Source organism: Melozone crissalis, unplaced genomic scaffold, assembly GCF_028551555.1.
Source record: "Melozone crissalis strain CALT ecotype California unplaced genomic scaffold, PUWL_Pcris_2 ptg000150l_1, whole genome shotgun sequence".
NCBI classification, from domain to species: Eukaryota; Metazoa; Chordata; class Aves; order Passeriformes; family Passerellidae; genus Melozone; species Melozone crissalis.
The window spans coordinates 215,863-234,749 of record NW_026535921.1 but is presented as its reverse complement, the minus strand read 5'-3'; the positions used below and the strand labels follow the sequence as shown (position 1 = coordinate 234,749).

The window sequence follows — 18,887 nt, the reverse complement described above, 5'->3', positions numbered from 1 at the left end:
ATCAGTGTTTCACAGCCCACGGCTTCGCTCCTGCTGGAGCAGCCACAGGTACTGACCCCCCTTGTCCGAGCTGTGCATCAGGGAGGAGCTGCCTCCTGACACACCTTGACAGAAGGTGCAGCTCTGTGGGTGCTGTGTGCAGGGGAGCTCAGGGGCCTGCCTGGTGCCCCATCCCTTGAGCAGACACAGCCTTTCTCCAGAGGCTCATGTCCACTCTGTGAGACACCTCACAAGAGCCAGCCTGGGGAAACTGGGAGCCACAGGCCAAAACCCTGCACTGATCCAAGACCACAGGGACAAACGTTCTCCTCCCCACCCACCTTCCTCACTGCTCCCTCCAGGAAAGAACCAAGGACCGAGACCACACCTGTGTTTTCTGGTCTTTTAGTTTGAAAAAAGTATTGATTGAAAGTGTACAACTGAACACCGCGTGGCTGCAGCACCACCGCCAGATTGTTTCACAAAAAAAACCAGAAAGGGCCTTAAATAATCGGGTGCAGATTAAAAAAACCTCAACAGTGAAAAAGTTCTTCCCTCCAAACAGAAATTCACAGGCACAGAAATGGCAACAACCACATGGAGACAATGGGGGGACATCTCCTCCTGCTCCTTGGCGCGGCGCTCCCGGGCGCGGCTCATCCCGGCTCCCTCTTTGGAATGGTTACGGATGAACAGTGGACATGCCCTCGCTAACCAGACCCGCCCACCCCCCACCAGGACACGGACAAACAAGGCCTCTGCTAAGGCTAAAAAAGGGACAAGACCTGCAGTCTTGAGTTCAGCATGGGTAAGAAACGAGAGTCTGGTGAGCACAGCCCAGTCCCCAGGCAGGCCCAGCTACTCCAGTTTGGCCTTCTTGGTGCTGTCCCCACCGTTCTCCTCTGCTGGTGCCGCTGCCTCGCCCAGTTTCCGCTTCCCACTCTCGGCAGGCGGGTGTGTGTTGCGGGGCTTGAAGCTGATAATGATGCACGTCATGTTATCGCAGCCCGTGCCGTCCCCTGAGGTGTCCGGAGCCAAGCACTGATCCAGCAGCTGGGGAGGGACAGGGTAAATCAGCACAGAGAGCAGACACACACTGGGACACCACCCTGAGGCACTGGGCCCGCTCCAGACCTGAGAGTGGCCAGGGGGGCCAGGCCAGACCTGTGCAGGAGGAGCCAAATGCTGTTCCCACCAGGCAAGGGACAGAGATGGGCTCGGCTGCCCCGGGTTTGTGAATGTGGGCGCAAAGTCCTTGGGCTGCACAGCACCCCTGGGTCAGACTGGGCTGGAGTGCCCAGGGAACCCCTCTGAGGGAGCAGGAGGGCAGAGCCAGCACAGAGCAGGGATGCAGGAATGCCACATTGCTCCCCCTTACCTCTTCTACAATGGAGGAGAGTGGCCGCAGGACTCCGTTCTCATCCTTCTGGGTGATCTTGGACTGGATGAAATCCACCACCTCCTGGCTGCTCATCACGTTCCTGCAGAGCAGAGAGGTCAGGAAGGCAGGCAGAGGGAGCACACGTGCCACAGGGTCCAACAGGCCTTCCTCAGGCTCAGCTCTGCAGGAAGGCTGGAGCAGTGATGCCCCAGAGGCCCCACTCACCAGATTCCATCACAGGCAATGACCATGAAGTCGTGGTCATCGTTTATTGTCAGCACTTTGATGTCAGGCAAGGCAGAGATCATCTGCTCCTCTGGAGGCAGGTTCTTGTTCCGCTTGTAGAAGTGATCCCCTGTGGTGGGGAGGAAGATGTCTGGGCACAGGCAGTGTGTGCCCTGCCACAGGGCATTCCCACTGGGATCAGAGGTGCTCCCACAACCTGGGATCAGGCTGTGGGCCACCAAGCAGAGGAACCATTGCAGGTTCCAGGTGTAGGCTCTGGCAAGCCCAGCGAAGAGGGGTCTTGGCCAGCTCAGCCTGTCCTTACTCCAAACCAAGTGTCCCTTCCCCACCTCCTGGGGCCAAGGGCACACAGCCCCTGTCACCTCCGGAGAGGCTGGGGCTGCCCATCCCTGGAGGCGTGTAAGGCCAGCCTGGATGGGGCCTGGAACAACCTGCTCTAGTGAAGGTGTCCCTGCCCATGGCTGTGCCTGGAATTGGTTGAGCTTTAAGGTCCCTGTTCCCACCCAAACCATTCCAGGATTCATTGTATGATTCAAAGTTCCCTTGAGAAAACTGGCCCTCAGCTCTGACTAGCAGCTTATCAGCTATCATCCTATGAAAGGACTTCCAGGGCCACCACAAAATAGCAGGTGGGAGTGCCAGTGTCTCCCTAGATAAACTCCATATTTCCATCCTAGAGGTGTGTTTCCTATCTTTTACACTGAGAGAATGATTTCAGTGGTTTGGGTCCTTCTGAACACACTCAGACAAATAAATGGGCTCAAACTGTCATGAAGGCAGGTCCCCAGGAAGCAACACACCAAGATTCCTCAATAACCCAGTGAGCAGGAAAAGTCCTGTTCCAGAGGCAGCAGTCTGGTTTTGGGACAATTTACATGAGGCGGCTTCTGACAACCCAGCTGCTGGCACAGCAGCCTGGGATGTGTCAGATGCTGCTTTCCGCTGGTGTCCAACTGCTTCACGGCCGTTTTCTCCAATTGGACTGAAATCTCCCATCAAACACTGAAGAGGTTTCACTATCTCATTAAATACTGTCCCACAGCCTCAGAGGCTGGCAGTGCTGCCAGCACTGTGGCTCTGCCGAGGCCAGCCCTGCCAGCACCCCCTCCCTGCTCACCGATAGCCCTGGAGAGGTTGAGGCCGCCGTTCACCCTCCCGTCCATGGTGACCTTGCCACCAGCGTTCTTTATCCTGGCCAGCTCCACCTCGTCCTCCGGCTTGTGGTCGTAGGACATGTCCACGGCCTTGCCGCCCTCGGACACGACGCAGCGCGAGTCGCCCGCGTTGGCCACGATCAGCTGCTTGCCGCGGATCAGCGCCACCACCGCCGTGGTGCCGCTGTCTGAGCCAGGCTGCGGAGAGAGTGCTGGTGAGATTTCTTTCTCCATCTCTGTCAGGTCATTAGGGACACCAGCACCAGCTGCACAGCCCCAGCAGTGTCCCAGACCCCAGGGTAAGGTGCTTGCCCCGGATGAGCCCCACCACCGCCGTGGTGCCGCTGTCTGAGCCAGGCTGTGGAGAGAGGTCTGGTGAGATTTATTTCTCTGTCTCCCTGTCAGGTCATTAAGGACACCAGCAGCAGTTGCACAGCCCCAGCAGTGTCCCAGATCCCAGGGTAAGCAATGGAGAAGGCCCAAGGGATTGGGAAACACCAGGAGTGTGTTCACTGAGGGGCAGGGGTGGGCAGCACCTCCATCCCAGTCCTGTGCAGCATGCTGGGTCAGGATTCTGCGGCGTTCCACAGGTCTGTGCCCTCGGCTCTGATGTGCTAATTGCAACCCCAGCCCAACCTGAGCACATCCTCATTTCAGGTCAGGACATTTCCCCAAAGGGAGAAATTGGCCCCTTTTGCTGAGCCCTGGGTCCCTGGCCTGCCTGGCTGCACCATCATGGGCTGAAGAGCCACAGCCCTGCCCGGTGAGGAGCTGTGCTGTGCCCTGGAGCAGAGGTGCCAGCAGAGCCCTCCTGCTCTTGCCCATGCTCTCCCTCCACAGTGCTTTCCAAGCACCTCACACCCAGCAGCAGGATCAGCCTCTGGTCTCAACCTGCCGTCCAGACCCAGGCCCGTCCCTCAGCTTCTGCACAAACCCAGGCTGTCAGCAGCTCCCCCAGCCCCAGCAGAGTGCACAGGGTGTTCTGTCCCCACATGAACAGCAACAACCCCTAGCTGAGTCTCCCAAGTGCCCCTGGCTCCACGCTAAGCTGTAGAACACAAAACCAGGGTCTGCACCTCCTCTTTCCCCTCCATGCCTGGTAACAACATTTCCTCCTCTTCATCCTCATCCTCCTCTGCTTCTTCAGTGTCATCTTCATCATCTTCATTCTCTGCCTCTTCGCTGCTGTAACCGTCCTCATCCTCACTACATTCCTACAAGAAAGGAGAGACACCACAGGAGTCACACAGGCCCCTTGGTGCTGTCCCCCCCGGTCCCTCCATCCTGGGGACCAATGGTCAGTCCCCCAGGGGTGTGAGGTGACCTGCCACGTGTCCCCCACACCAATGGCTACAACCAGAGCAGCTGGTACCACTCCAGCAGTGGAGGAAGGGATGGTGCATGCAGCAGGACCAGGGGCTATCAGCTATGGCTGCTGCAGGATGAGGGTGTGTCCTTCGGGGTTAGCTCAAAAATCCCAAACATTCCCATGGGATGGCCTCAAGGGATCAGCCTGAAACACCTGCTCCTAGGAACACACCTAGGAAGAGCCAGAGGCTCGTCTCAAGTACCACCATAAGCAATGCATTCTGCCCAGCCACAAGGCCACTCTGTTCCAGTGCTGTTTCCTACCTCACTGTCTTCCTCCTCTTCCTCAACCTCATCTGACTCATCCTCACTGTCCTCAAAAAATTTGGATTTGGTTGTGCGCTGGGGCTTTCCCGTGGAGGAGCAGGAGGGCCCGGCCTCCCCAGTGGAAGAGGTGACGGCCTCGTCACCTTTGCCTAGGTCAGGCTTCTGCAGAGCAGGGCTGTTGCCTCCAGCGCTGGCTTTGTCTGAGGTGGAGGAAATACCCGTGACTTCTTCGTCCGGCTTCCCATTCTTCCTCTCCTTGTGGTCGGGAAGCTCCCCTGGGTCAGCCTCTCCATTCATATTTGACTCCCCATCATGCTGCTTGCCTGTCCCCTCCACAGCGCCATCCCCGGCTGCAGCTACAGACTTGGCTTTGAGGCTCTTGCTGCAGTTTTGTCCATAGCGTGTGAGAAGCTCCTCAATGGTCATTGTGGCTTCTTCGTGCAGGAGAGCAGCTTCCTCATTGTCCACTGCAAATGGAGCAGGGAGGGGACAAGGACAGGGAGGGTGAGAGAGCAGGACCCCAGCACGCTGGGTGCTGTGCTGAGCTGCCCCAGCTGAAGCTGCTGCCCAGGCTGGCTCTGAGCACACAGGCAGGCTGTGCCCTCCCACAGCTCCAGGAGAGCAGGATGGAACAGTTCTGAGCACAGCACAGCCTGACAGAGCCCCAGAGCCGTGCTCCTGGCCCACTGACAGCACCACAGAGCGCTTACATCAGACAGGTGAGCAGGATGGAACAGTTCTGAGCACAGCACAGCCTGACACAGCCCCAGAGCTGTGCTCCTGGCCCACTGACAGCACCACAGAGTGTTCGCATCAGTCATCATGGGGCTGGTGGGAGCACAGTGTGCACATCAGGTGAGTGCCCAGGGGGCACAGCCTCACTTGCCCAAGCCCAAGCTCCTTGGGAGCTGCAGGGAAGCACGGCCACCACTGCCCTGTGCAGGTTTGGTCATTAATGCTGCAGCTAGGAACAAGGGAACAGCTCAAACACCCCAGGGATCCCCACCAGCAGTCATTTGGACAGGTACAGCAGGTGAGAGCACAGCTTTGGCCATCTCCCAGGTGGGACTGGACAGAGAGTGGGATGACTTTCCCCAGTGACCACAGGCCAAACACCACTGCTCCCTACTGACATCCCCTTGCATATAGTCTGCTTTGCTATTTAATCCCAAAAGGAAAACAAATACAGATATCCCAAATGCTCCTGAAAATACAGAACAAAAAGAAAACCCAACCACCCAACCACACATTTAATCTCTGTCAGCTGGAGAAAAAAACCCCCAACAAATCCAGCATTTCCAGACTGACATATTGTTCCAGGTGACAGGATCACCTTGCATCTGTGTCAAGGCTGGTCACAAGGTACCCAGTGGGAGCAGCAGAGGATTCCACCCCAGGAAACACCTCCTTGGCTGGCAGCCACTGGCTGGTGGAACACTTGCTTCTTGGTGGGAAGAACTGCTGAAAAGACCAGGCTCTGCTTCAATCCTGTCTGCACTTGGTGGCTGCCCCCAGCCAGGGGGAGCTGAGCACTGCACACCACATCATTCCCCTTCCACATCTGAGGCCAGCTCAGAATTCCTGACACACCCTGGAACCCTGCAACCCATGGAGGAAGCTCTGTAGAAAATGGGGACAGGCTGTTTAGTTATCCATAGCATCAAGCTTGGAAATGGATAAAGGTTCCCCCCCAGCCATGGACAATGCTAAGGGGCAGTAGCTCAAGTCAGCCAAAATTTAACTGAGAAACTGAGGCAGAAAACCTTGTGCCCAAGGAGACTTGACCCTGCTGCTCTACATCCCTGTCCTGGAGCTGCAGCCTTGTCTGTGCACTGGCATCTGACTTACCATCATCTTCATCAGCAACCTTCTCCTTCTCATCTTCATCGTCCTGCGGCCGCCCAGCCATTTGAGAGAGCTCCTTAATCACCTCCTCTGTGGTCAGCTTGGCATCAATGGCCAAGAATGCATCTTCCAGGGCCTGTGTGCGAGAAAAGACACGAGTGGGCAGCTGCCCTTCCCCACAGGATGCCATGTGTGCAATCCAGTCTCCTCAGCTTGCACACTGTAACTAACCACAGCCCTGCTGCAGCCGGCAGGGACCCAGGGCTCCTCCTGCTCCAGCAGGGACACCCAGGACCCTGCCCAGCTCCAGGAATGGAGACTCCATCACTCCCTGGAGAACCCACACCCAGCTGGGGACTGACACAGGGGCTTTCCTCTGTGCTGGCACTCAGTGCAGGGCACAGCTGGCTCCTCACCTTTTGCAATTTGCCTTCCTTGTAGGCCTTCTGGTCTTTGATGATCTCAGGGAGGTACTTGGCACAGTACAGGGCAACTTCTTCTCCTGAAAAAGAGCAGAAACTATTTAAAGAGGCTGCTCCTTCCCTTGAGCAGCTGAATTGCTGAGGTAAATCCTGGGACAGAAGGCAGAGCTGCTCCAGACACAGCAGTGACACAGCAGCTGAGTGTGGGGATCAGGGGACACCTCCCCAGTGGGTTCTGCAGATGGCCCTGGCACACACATCCAAAACACCAGTTCTGGCCAATGCTGTGACTTCCTGAGAGGGAGCTTAGGCTGACTCTTTATGTCCAGCCTACCTGGAAATCTTTAATTGCACGTGTCAGTGGAAGCAGAAGGAAAGGGAAGCTTTTGCTCACTGTAGACTCTATTGGAGCATTACCAGTGTGCAGTGAGCACATAAAAACGTTCTGTCTCTGTCACAGACATCTTTTCATAAAAATCCTTTCTTTAGGATTTTTCTCCCTTATGAGAAGCTGTGGCCACAGCAACAAAGTGTAAACAATGGTTATCTGCTGCTGTGGAATGCCACAGGTGGATCCGTGATTGGTCTCCTGGGGATGCTTGGATTTACTGACCACTCACGGCAGAGCTGCGTCTCACTCTCTGCTGAGACACACAACTTTGTTATTCTTTCTTTTCTATTCTTAGCTTAGCTAGCCTTCTGAGAACTTTCCTTATATTTCTTTTTAGTATAGTTATAATGTAATATATATATATCATAAAATAATAAATCAAACCTTCTGAACATGAAGTCAACATTCTCCTCTCTCTCTCTCACCCTGAAGACCCTTGCGACCACTGTCACATGTCCCTAGTGTGCGTTCCAGAGCAAGGGCAGTGAGATCCCAGAGACTGAGATGAACCTCTCAGGAGACAGGACAGTCACTTGGTACAGGAGAGAGCACAGCAAGGCAAACAGCAGCCAGAACACTGCTGAGAGCACAGGGGTAACCGTGCTGAGAGACAGCTCCAGTGCTCATCCTAGAGCAGCTGAGAGATTCTGAAAAGCCAGAAGCTCCCCCAGCTTGGTAAGTAATGGTGTCAGGTGTGGAATAGGGCATGGGGGGCATTTGTTCAGATCCTGAGGGTGCTATTAAGAGAGAAGGAACAGTAAACATTGAGGGATGATGAATTTCTGTAGTTTATCTTGAACAGGGCAAGAAAGAGTAGCGTGAGTTGTAAGAGATCACACTTCACTGAGGTTTTTACACGAGCAAAGAACAGTGTAGGACACAGGAATGTGGACGTGGCTCACGCCTCACAAAGAGGAAAATTAGAGGCAGAAACTGAGAAACAAATGAAATGACTGCACAGAGAGAGGGAGAGGAGCAGGGCAAGCTGCAGGCAGGTGGAGGGTCCCAGTGCAGGGTCCAGGAACATGCTGAGGCTGTACTGGACCAACCATTCCCTGTGACGGTGCAAAGAAGCAGCAGGGTGGGTGGCAGGGCACAGCAAGGCAGAGCCTGCCTGCACCTGGGCCTTTCCTGCAGGTGCCACCAGAGCCTGGGGGCTCCTTTCCTTTGGGCTACAGGGGGTTTTTCACAGGATGGACCAGCCACACAGCTCCTGATCTCCCTGCTGCACATCCCCACCTCCCTGCCCTTCTCTGAGCCCAGCAGGGACTGCATGGGCAGCTGGGCTTTGGCAGGAGCTGTGCAGGCAGGTGCAAGGCTCTGTGAGGGAATGGGGAGCAAGGGAATGAGAGGAAAGCAGCAGTCAGCCATCAGTGCAGCAAAGGGAACATAGTGGGAAGCAGAGAAGTAGGGAGACTTGGGAGAAAGACAGACAAGGGACTTTTCCAATGCACCTGCAGAGAAGGGATCAAGTGGCCATTGACAGAGAACAGAAACAGCCCAGTGGCTGCTGCTACCCAGTGCTGCAAAGCATTCCATGGTACAGGGAACAGAGAGACTGACCTGGGGACACTGGAGAGCACCTCTGACAAGGGGAATGGCTCCACACTGACAGAGGGCAGTGCTAGATGGGATGTTAGGCAGAAACTCTGGCTTGTGAGGCCTTGGCCATTCCTTGTTTTCTCCAAAAACACCTCTTGGAGGGAGGTGAAAAATTGTTAGTTGTCGCCATGAGATGGAAGCTGAAGGACAGTGATGTCCTCAGTGCAGAGCCCAGGTGCCAGCTGAGGCTCAAGGTCAGTGTTTGAATAACATATCTTGAATAACAGATAACAATGATAACTTGGTCAAACACCACTAATCACTGCAGGGCCCAGCAAAGAGCAGGAACCAACAGCAGCCTCTGACAGGCACAGCACAGAACAGAGTGTGGTGTGGGTCACGTAAAGTGACCTTGGGAACACCAAACCAGCACGGTGACCTGCAGCTGCTGACAGACACAAACCCCTCTGGCCCTGGGGAACACCAAACCGGCATGGTGACCTGCAGCTGCTGACAGACACAAACCCCTCTGGCCCTGGGGAACACCAAACCAGCACGGTGACCTGCAGCTGCTGACAGACACAAACCCCTCTGGCCATTGGGAACACCAAACCGGCATGGTGACCTGCAGCTGCTGACAGACACAAACCCCTCTGGCCCTGGGGAACACCAAACCAGCACGGTGACCTGCAGCTGCTGACAGACACAAACCCCTCTGGCCATTGGGAACACCAAACCAGCACGGTGACCTGCAGCTGCTGACAGACACAAACCCCTCTGACCATTGGGAACACCAAACCAGCACGGTGACCTGCAGCTGCTGACAGACACAAACCCCTCTGGCCATTGGGAACACCAAACCAGCACGGTGACCTGCAGCTGCTGACAGACACAAACCCCTCTGGCCATTGGGAACACCAAACCAGCACGGTGACCTGCAGCTGCTGACAGACACAAACCCCTCTGGCCATTGGGAACACCAAACCAGCACGGTGACCTGCAGCTGCTGACAGACACAAACCCCTCTGGCCCTGGGGAACACCAAACCAGCACGGTGACCTGCAGCTGCTGACAGACACAAACCCCTCTGGCCCTGGGGAACACCAAACCAGCACGGTGACCTGCAGCTGCTGACAGACACAAACCCCTCTGGCCATTAGGAACACCAAACCAGCACGGTGACCTGCAGCTGCTGACAGACACAAACCCCTCTGCCTTGCTCTGTCCATTGCTGCTTCACCCTTCCAGCCCCATGGTGGGTGTCAAGCAAAGATTGACAGCACCACCCAGCACTTGTCCACCTCTCAGGGAACTGGGGAATGGGCTGGAAGAGTAAAAGGCAGGAAGCCCTTGAGTCCAGAGAAGTTTAAAACAATAATAATAATTTTTTAAAAGTAGCGAAAAGGCAAATAGCAAAGAGAGAGAAATAAACCTCAAGGCAGACAAGCAATGCAAGATACATGTCAGTGAAGACACATTATTAGAATAAAGGCTAAAGCACAGGTAGACAGCAACAGGGACTGAGCAAACACTGCCTGCCCCACACCCAAGGGGCACAGTGCCCAAACATCACCCTCCACAATCTGGGGGCAGGGAGGCCAGAGCACATCAAAAAGGAGCTGGGGAAGGCAAAAAACTGGCCCAGCAGCATCTTTCAAAGCCTTGTCCACAAGAGGGGAACATGAGAGAAAAACTGATCAATGAAATGGAAAATGCTAACATGTAAAAAAACCCCCAAACTCACTCTTTTTCAAATAAGACAGTAATAAAAACTTTTCCCAACCTATCTGGAGCAGGAAGCTCACTGGAGTGTTCCAGGCTGAGAGATGAGCATGGTATAAGAGAAGCTAAATTCAGTTTCTGCTCTGCCAGCTAACGAAGGTTAGCAAGGTTCCCACCCAAAACCCTACTCTTACATGGGACAGACCTGAGAAATTGCTTCAAACTTAAGAACTAATACATCAATAAAGTCACACAATAGTAGGGGGTGGGCAAAAGCTGCTCTTCTAATTCAGATTCAACCGTATCCATGATATAGTTGAATCTATATACATCTATCTATGAATATAATGAATCTATCTACATATATCTATCCATGTCCTTCTTGATACGGCTTGTTCAGGGAGAGCTGTAGAGATTCAATCACTAATTCTATCACCATGTCTATCTCAGATCTTCCCTCCTGTATTTAAGAACCCCAAACACAATAGTTAATGTCCTGTACTAGCAGGAATGTCACGAGTGTGCAAAGCCTCTGTAAAATCCACCACATGGTGTAAGACCTCGGCAGCTGAGAAACCAACGCTGAGCTCAGAGGAGAGCAGATGGTTTCACACTCCTCATTCTTGACCCATCTCTGGTAGATGCTCCTTGTCTTTAGTTCTGCCTGACACACACACACACAGTTTCTGAGGTGGGTGGCTCCTGATCCCTACATCCCATTGCCATTCCCTGCCTCTCAGCACCAACTCATCGCCCCCAGGCTCTCAAAGGGACACTTCAGGACACCAGTGACTGCTCCACAAGGGTCTCTGCACACTCTAAGGTGAAGTTCAGGAAAAAAGTAATTTCAGGATATGAAATACACTTTTCAGAGTGGGATGACCTCTTTGGAAGAGCTGCTTGCTACATGCCAGCAGTGACAGTCACAAACTGGACACTGGCACGGAGCCAATGAACAGGAGCAAACAGGCAGCTCAGTTCTGCACACAGATTTCCAAAGAGCCTTCAAATAAACCATCAAACGTTTTCCAAACTAAGCTGCCACAAGAAAAGCAGGGAGGATAGATAGGAGCAGTTTTCAGAATGGGGGATGGCCACTGGGAGAGCTCCTTGGAAAGCTATGGTGTTCAACATCTACATAAACTAGCAGGAAAAGAGGTCAGGAAACCATGATGGATCACTCAGGATGATCAAAATTAGAATAAGTTGCAAGATTTAACAGCAGCATCTTGAGCTCTTACATTATACTGTAATAATATTAGCAATAATATTTAATAGCACTATTCAGTCATACAAGCAGAGAGAAGCTTTGGACTCCTCTTGACTGGAAAAAAAAAGAGATATGGAGTTCAAAAGTAAAAGTACTCACTCATTCCTTGTGTTATGGATACTGCAGTGAAATTATCAGGCAGCAGATTTAACCATACCTTTATCAAATAATGATTCTATGCAAAATGCACAGTGTAAACAATCACCAAACACAGAAACCTTCTTAAAACACAACCAGACAAATTTGTGAAGAGTTAGCTCATCCAGAAGACTCCACCATGTCTCCAGGATGGAATGGCTGCAATCTCCAGTTTAAGGAACCCTTACAGGAATGGATCTGCCTGTTTTGATTTTCACTCTTTCCTTGGGCATCCACTAGAACACACTGCCTAGAGTCAATCTCAGGTGATTTTTCTTACCACATTTTCTTCTGTGACTCTCCTGCCCAGCTTATCCACAACAGAACCAGCCATTCTCAAAAGGTATAAAAGATGGAACACAAATCTGATTTCAATTTCAGATCAAACCCTGACCTTCCTCCCAGGACCCCTAAGAGTTCAGAACCTCTGCTGATGGTATCCATGGAAGAAGATGCTTCCATTGAGGAGCAGAGTTCCTAACACCAGATGGGTGCCCTACAGAAGGACAGACAGAGTGGTGCAGTTACCTCCGTGTCCATCGTAGACAGAGAACATGGCTGTCTCACTGTCCAGCTCGGGAATGCAGTTGTGGGCATCCTGAAAGAGAGAGCAAAGGAATTGCATTAGACCCACAGGAAATCATACAACACAGATTTGTTTGGGCTGGAAAGGCCCTCTGAGCCCAACCATTGCCCCAGCACTGCCAACCCAAAGTGCCACATCCACACTGCTTTTAAACCCCTCTAGGGATGGGGACTCCATCCCTGCCCTGGCCAGCCTGTGCCAGGGCTGGACAAACCTTCCCATGAAGGAAGTGCTCACAGCAGTCAACCAGAACCTGCCCTGGCACAGTTTGAGACTGCTTCCTCTTCTCCTGTCCATGATCCCCACATCAAGCAGTCACAGAGAGCGGGAAGGTCCCCCTGATCCTCCTTTTCCCCAGGCTGAACCTTCCCCAGCTCCCTCAGCCACGTGCTCCAGAGCCTTCCCCAGCTCCATTCCCACCTCTGGGCAAAGCTCAACACCCCCACAGGCCATGGCCAGAGCACAGCCCTTCTCTCCACAAGGGCTCTGTGGAGCAGCCAGCTTTGAGGGAGGCACCCCTGTGATTTTTACAGCCTGAACCCCTTCCCCTATGGGCAGGCAAACCCACCCTGACTATTGGCTATTGCAGAGCCTGGAACAGATGGCCAGGCTGAGCCCCCTCCCAGGCCCTTCCCCTGCCCAGCTAACCCCAGACACTCCTTCACTCCCTCCCCACCTGACCCATCCCACACTCCTGGTCAGGGAGAACATGGATCCTGTAATATGTTCAACAACGTGATCTTTTCTGTGCTTCATCACCTCCAATGTGCTCCAATTGCCCCAAAACACTGGGCTTGCACCGAGACACCAGTCTGAAATATCTGGACATGTCCATGCTGCCAGAAATATTCCAAAATTTACACACACACACACAGAACTAGACCACAGCCCAGCAACCAGTGAGCTCTACTGCTTTTTTAGGTATGACTCCTTGGACAAGGTCTCCTCACTCCCCAGAGTTGCAGCTTTCTGTAAAAAGAGAACTCTGTTCCTTGCTCAGGAAACAGGAACAGCGAGGTTCTGGGTTTGTGCAGCACTCTTTGCAATGGAGCTTCTGAACAGGCCAGTGACCACCTGAGCTCAAAACGAGCAATGACTGAACAGCAATGCAGGAAATGTCCCCAGCCCTCACTGGAGAGCAAATGGAAACAGAGACAAACCAAGCAGCAGCATTTCAGTGCTCACTTTCCTGAGCACTCACAGAAGCCACTGAGACAGACAGTGATCCCCAACACAAGAACTGGGATAAGCCCCAGGTGACCGAACAGCAGTGTAATTAAAGAGATGCAAATGCTGCTGCTGCAGAGGAAACCCAGCACTGGCACCAAAACCAGACCGTGCTGCCCTTGCTGAGCCCCTCGGGGCCTGTCCTGATGTGTCCCCTCAGCGAGCGCCACCGAGGGCACACGGGCAGGGCTGGCACACACACACACACGGGCAGGGCTGGCACACACACACACACGGGCAGGGCTGGCACACACACACGGGCAGGGCTGGCACACACACACACGGGCAGGGCTGGCACACACACACACACGGGCAGGGCTGGCACACACACACACACGGGCAGGGCTGGCACACACACACACGGGCAGGGCTGGCACACACACACACGGGCAGGGCTGGCACACACACACGGGCAGGGCTGGCACACACACACACGGGCAGGGCTGGCACACACACACACACGGGCAGGGCTGGCACACACACACGGGCAGGGCTGGCACACACACACACGGGCAGGGCTGGCACACACACACACGGGCAGGGCTGGCACACACACACACACGGGCAGGGCTGGCACACACACACGGGCAGGGCTGGCACACACACACACGGGCAGGGCTGGCACACACACACACACGGGCAGGGCTGGCACACACACACACGGGCAGGGCTGGCACACACACACACACGGGCAGGGCTGGCACACACACACACACGGGCAGGGCTGGCACACACACACACACGGGCAGGGCTGGCACACACACACGGGCAGGGCTGGCACACACACACACGGGCAGGGCTGGCACACACACACACGGGCAGGGCTGGCACACACACACACACGGGCAGGGCTGGCACACACACACGGGCAGGGCTGGCACACACACACACGGGCAGGGCTGGCACACACACACACACGGGCAGGGCTGGCACACACACACACGGGCAGGGCTGGCACACACACACACGGGCAGGGCTGGCACACACACACACACGGGCAGGGCTGGCACACACACACACACGGGCAGGGCTGGCACACACACACGGGCAGGGCTGGCACACACACACGGGCAGGGCTGGCACACACACACACGGGCAGGGCTCAGGTCACAGAGCCCTGGGACTGGCTCTGCCCCACTCCCGGCACTGCGGGCCCTGCCTGGGGGCACAGCCAGGTCCCGGCACTGCCAAGGCCACCAGCAGGGCTCTGAAGGCTCCAGGTGCTGCCCAGGGAGCTGCAGGCACTGACTGCCCTCTCACTGTCACCTCGTGTGCTGGAAGAGCTCCCAGAGGCTCCACAGGCAGCTCCTGCACCCTGGGATCCCTCACTCTCCCCAGCCGCCTGAGTGGTTACTGTGACACTGGTGAAAAACAAACATCAAACACCCAATTCAGCTGAAATGAGCAAGCCAATTAATAAATTACCTGAGCGCTCATTTAACAGATCTCCACGTTTTGAACCAAACTCTGTCAGTTTTTGCCCTGAGCCTGGGAAAGGGGTGAAGCTGCAAACTGGGGCCGCTGGTGTCTCACTGCGGGGTACAGGCAAAGCAGGGGCAGAGTTTGGAGAAGCCCAGCCAAGCACAGCCTGTGCCTCCCACTGTATCCCAGAGCACTCCTCTGCACCACAAACCTCACCTCAGCCCTTCTCTCTGGTGCCCCTAGTACCTGATACAATTTGTTCTTGCATCCTTATCCTTGGGGTCCCTCACCTGCCCCAAACATTTCCTCACTCCCAAAGTGACCTCTCTGGACTAAGCTAGAGTGCTTCTTCAGAGCCCTGTGCATCCACCTCACTCAAAGGCTCCCAAAACCCAAGGACAAGGTGACAGAAAGCTCCTTTACACCCAAACACCAGTGTCTCACCAGGTGCACGCTGACTGGCCTCACCAACACACACAGAACCACAGCAATGAGCACAAACATCAGCTCAGGGCTTTCTCCAAGCCTGGTAAAGAGCAAAACGGAACAGGAAGAGAATGACAAAACAAAACAAGGTAAGACAGAGTGCTGGAATGCAAGAAAACTGGCTGTTCACCTGTGTGTACAACACACATTTCTCTCCCAGAAATTCCCATTTCTCTCAGACTCAGAAGCAATCTGCAGCACGTTCAGCTCCTGCCATCTGCTTCTTTCTTGGGATAACTCAACTAAACCACATCCACAATGATGGACTCAGAGCTGCCTGTGCCAGCAGGGATAACCCAGAGGTGTTGGGGAGTGCAGAACCCCCCCTGCAGCTGGGGCTGTGCCCAGCCTTGGCTCAGGGACCAGGGACAGCCCTGAGGAGCGAGGGCAGAGCCCTGGCCCGGCTGGGGGAGGGATGGGTGAGCACACCATAAACCAGGGTGAGTCAGCCCCCCCTCACCCCAGCCTGGCCCCCCGAGACCCCCCAGCTCTGAGCACAGGGGTGCTGGGTCCCCATCACACACCCCAGCTCTGAGCACAGGGGTGCTGGGTCCATCACACCCCAGCTCTGAGCACAGGGGTGCTGGGTCCCCATCACACACCCCAGCTCTGAGCACAGGGGTGCTGGGTGCCCATCACACCCCAGCTCTGTGCACAGGGGTGCTGGGTGCCCATCACACACCCCAGCTCTGAGCACAGGGGTGCTGGGTCCCCATCACACCCCAGTTCTGTGCACAGGGGTGCCAGAGTTGCCCACACACACACATTAACCCCTTGGAGGTCACACTCAGTGCCCCAGCAATGTCCCTGTGCCGCTGGACACACTCAGGCCCTCCAGCCAGCCCCACACACACCCTCTGAGGCAATCTCAGGAGCACAGGCACCTGAATGTGCATCTCAGTACCAGTTCTACATCTTCTACCTGAGAACCAGAGCCCAGGGCCGCACACACAGAGGAAGGAGCACCTCTGGTCACTGATTTGTCACCTGTGTGGCTGCTCTTGCACTCCAAGAGGCAGAGAATGTCTGACCAAATGGCTTATGGACCTAGATCAGCAAAAATTCAATGTCTGACCGTCTGACAGCCTGAATGGGACATCCTCTCCAAACCAGCCACAGGGCTAGGAAGCAAATACAGAGATGCCCCCGGGGTGGCTGCAGGGATTAATCCTTACTGAATTCAGCTGTGAGCTGGCTGCCCCAAAGGGAAAACAAAGCAGCACATTACTGGTACTCACAGAGCTGCAGGGCCAGCAGCCCCACACTGCCCTCAACCAACCAAGAGCCTTAAGGGCAGTTCCTGCAGCCTCCTACACTGGGGAATGCAGGCAAGCACCTGGATCCTCAGGCAGGTGTGGGTCTGGGGCAGCTGCTCTGCCCACAACGAGCCCAGCAAAGGCAGGAGACTGAGAGCAGCCATGAGAATCCTTCCTACAGGTTTCCCTGTAAATAAATAAAAGCAGGGAGGAAGCACAGCAAGGTTTCATTTCAGGGGACAAAACCAGGCATTTCCCCTGAGAATTTCCCACTGCTTTCCCTCAATCGCTCCCTCCTTTCGCTTTTTGCCCCGAATTCCTCATTTCTCGCAGGGATTCCCCCCGCCGCACGTGTTCCCCAGCACTCGGGGGACTCTCCGGGCAGGGGCCGGAACACGCGGCCGCCGTGCGGCATTCGGGAAGGGCTGCGGCGGCCCCGGGAGCGCCAAAGTGTCCCCGCCGGCCTCGCGAGGGAGTCACGGCGTGACCGAGAGCCCCGGACCAGGCGCCGGTGGGGGCAGTAGCTCGAGGAGCGCCGGGAGCGGACGCCGCCGCCCCGGCAGCCTCACCCCCTCACCTCCATGGAGACGCGCCATCCCTGCATGGCGCTGAACCCGAAGTGCAGCGGGCGCGGCCCGAGCCCGGCGCCGTCCCCGGAGCTCTTCACCGTGTTGGGCTGCGACAAGTAGGCGCCCATTGCGGCCGCGGCGGCCTCGGTCGGCGGGGACCGGACCGGGGGGCGCGGGCGGACTGCGGAGGCGGCGGGACCTCGCACCGGCGGGCGGCGACCGGAAGTCGCGCGGCCGGAAGCTCGGCGGCCGGAAGCGCCGACCATAGAGGCGCGGCTAGAGCGGTACCGCGGCCCGCTCCGCCCCGGGACTACCTACACGGCCCGCAGGCGGCTTCGGCCTGCCCTGAGGCTCCTCCGGGGGAACAGCGCACTCGGGACCGGCGATGCCGCCGCCAGCTGGTGCCGCGGGCGGCCGCTCGCACAGATAAAACCGCGCAGACTCGCAACAAGCTGAATAATTGCCCAGCCCCTCTATATGAGAGGCCTTTGCACACACAGCGCCTTATATAGGCTGAGTCACGCCCACCGGCCAATCAGCGACCCCGAGGGCCCACTCCCGCTATCCCATTGGCTGTTTTACGGGGCTGCCCCGCCCCATTCACGATCCTTCACGGCCCTTCGCGCAGGGCGCCCCCTGTCGTGACGCAGCGCGGGACCCCGCCCGCCGGCCATTGGCGGGTGCTGACGCGCCGCTCGCGGCGCTGATTGGCTGCGGCGGAGGCCCCACCCCGCTCAGCGCGTTACGCAGCGCGGCGGTTGCGGCGGGGCCGTGTTCGGGACCGGGAGGCGCTGCGGGCCCGGTAAGTGCGCGGCTCCCGGCCCTCGGCCCCCGCCTCGCCCCGGGACCGGCCGGGTCGGTCGCCGCTGGCAGGCCCGGGGCGCGGCCCCGGCTGACAGGCCCGGCGGGCGCGGCCCGGTCCGGCCCGGTGGGCCCGGCCCGGCCCGGCCCGGCCGGGCGCCTCACGGAGCACGGCTCTCCCGCAGGGTGTGCGACCGCAGCATGTCGGAGGGCGAGTCCAAGCAGGTGCCCAGCAGCGGCTCCGACCCCAAGCCGGAGCCCGCCTCGTCTGGCCCGGGGATGACCTCGGTGTCTGCGCCGGTGACTTCCGCGGCGCCCCCAGAGGAGGAGGAGGAGGAGAGCGAGGACGAGTCCGAGATCCTGGAGGAGTCGCCGTGCGGCCGCTGGCAGAAGCGGCGCGAGGAGGTCAGTGCCCGGAGCTGCGGGGAGCCCGGGCGGGGCCCGGCGGGCGCAGTCCCACCTTCCTCCCGATCCCCGGTCCTCCTGCCGCCTGTTCCGGGACAGCCCGGCCCCGCAGCGGGGCCCGCCGCGCTCCCGGAGGCGGGGAGGGGATGCGGGGCCCAGCTCCTGCCGTTCCTCGGCCCGGAGCGTGCGGCTGGAGCGCGGCCAGGGATGCGTGCCCTGCCGTAGGCCGCTGTCACGGCCGCTGCTGGGAGCGGGGAGCGGCTCCGGCCCTCCCGGTGCAAGATCCAATGATCTGTCTCTCCGGGAGCGGCGAGGAGCGGTGGCTGGACAGCTCTGGGTGTTCTCTGGGAGTGGGGGTACCTGCTGCCGGTATTCGAGCCGGCTCCTCAGCTCCGAGAGCTCGCTTTGCC

At 56.7% G+C, this 18,887-nt stretch overlaps 2 protein-coding genes across 3 annotated transcripts in view; one reads left to right on the top strand and one right to left on the bottom strand.

The window, feature by feature from the left end:
- Positions 1 to 368: 368 nt before the first annotated feature.
- On the bottom strand, positions 369 to 17,462 carry PPM1G (protein phosphatase, Mg2+/Mn2+ dependent 1G). The gene is made up of 10 exons (XM_054293473.1): positions 17,280 to 17,462; positions 12,254 to 12,323; positions 6,657 to 6,742; positions 6,244 to 6,376; positions 4,393 to 4,862; positions 3,837 to 3,974; positions 2,724 to 2,958; positions 1,586 to 1,715; positions 1,358 to 1,460; positions 369 to 1,032 (listed from the first exon to the last, which is right to left on the bottom strand). Exons 1-10 carry the CDS (start codon positions 17,397 to 17,399, stop codon positions 838 to 840), a joined length of 1,680 nt encoding a protein of 559 aa, XP_054149448.1. The 5' UTR covers positions 17,400 to 17,462; the 3' UTR covers positions 369 to 837.
- Positions 17,463 to 18,008: 546 nt separating this feature from the next.
- NRBP1 (nuclear receptor binding protein 1) overlaps positions 18,009 to 18,887 on the top strand; it is a 32,657-nt gene continuing 31,778 nt past the window's right edge. For both annotated transcript variants that reach the window (XM_054293476.1, XM_054293474.1), the window contains exons 1-2: positions 18,009 to 18,073; positions 18,258 to 18,477. In XM_054293476.1, the coding sequence (XP_054149451.1) occupies positions 18,274 to 18,477 (204 nt within the window). In that variant the 5' untranslated portion in view covers positions 18,009 to 18,073; positions 18,258 to 18,273. The remainder of the gene's footprint in view (positions 18,074 to 18,257; positions 18,478 to 18,887) is intronic.

Coding starts and splice junctions, on each gene's coding strand:
- PPM1G (XM_054293473.1), bottom strand. CDS start 17,399: ATGGGCGCCTACTTGTCGCAGCCCAACACGGTGAAGAGCTCCGGGGAC. Junction 3,975..4,392: donor AAGAGGAGGAAGACAGTGAG/GTAGGAAACAGC, acceptor CCTTTCTTGTAG/GAATGTAGTGAGGATGAGGA. Junction 2,959..3,836: donor GCATGGAGGGGAAAGAGGAG/GTGCAGACCCTG, acceptor CTCTCTCCGCAG/CCTGGCTCAGACAGCGGCAC.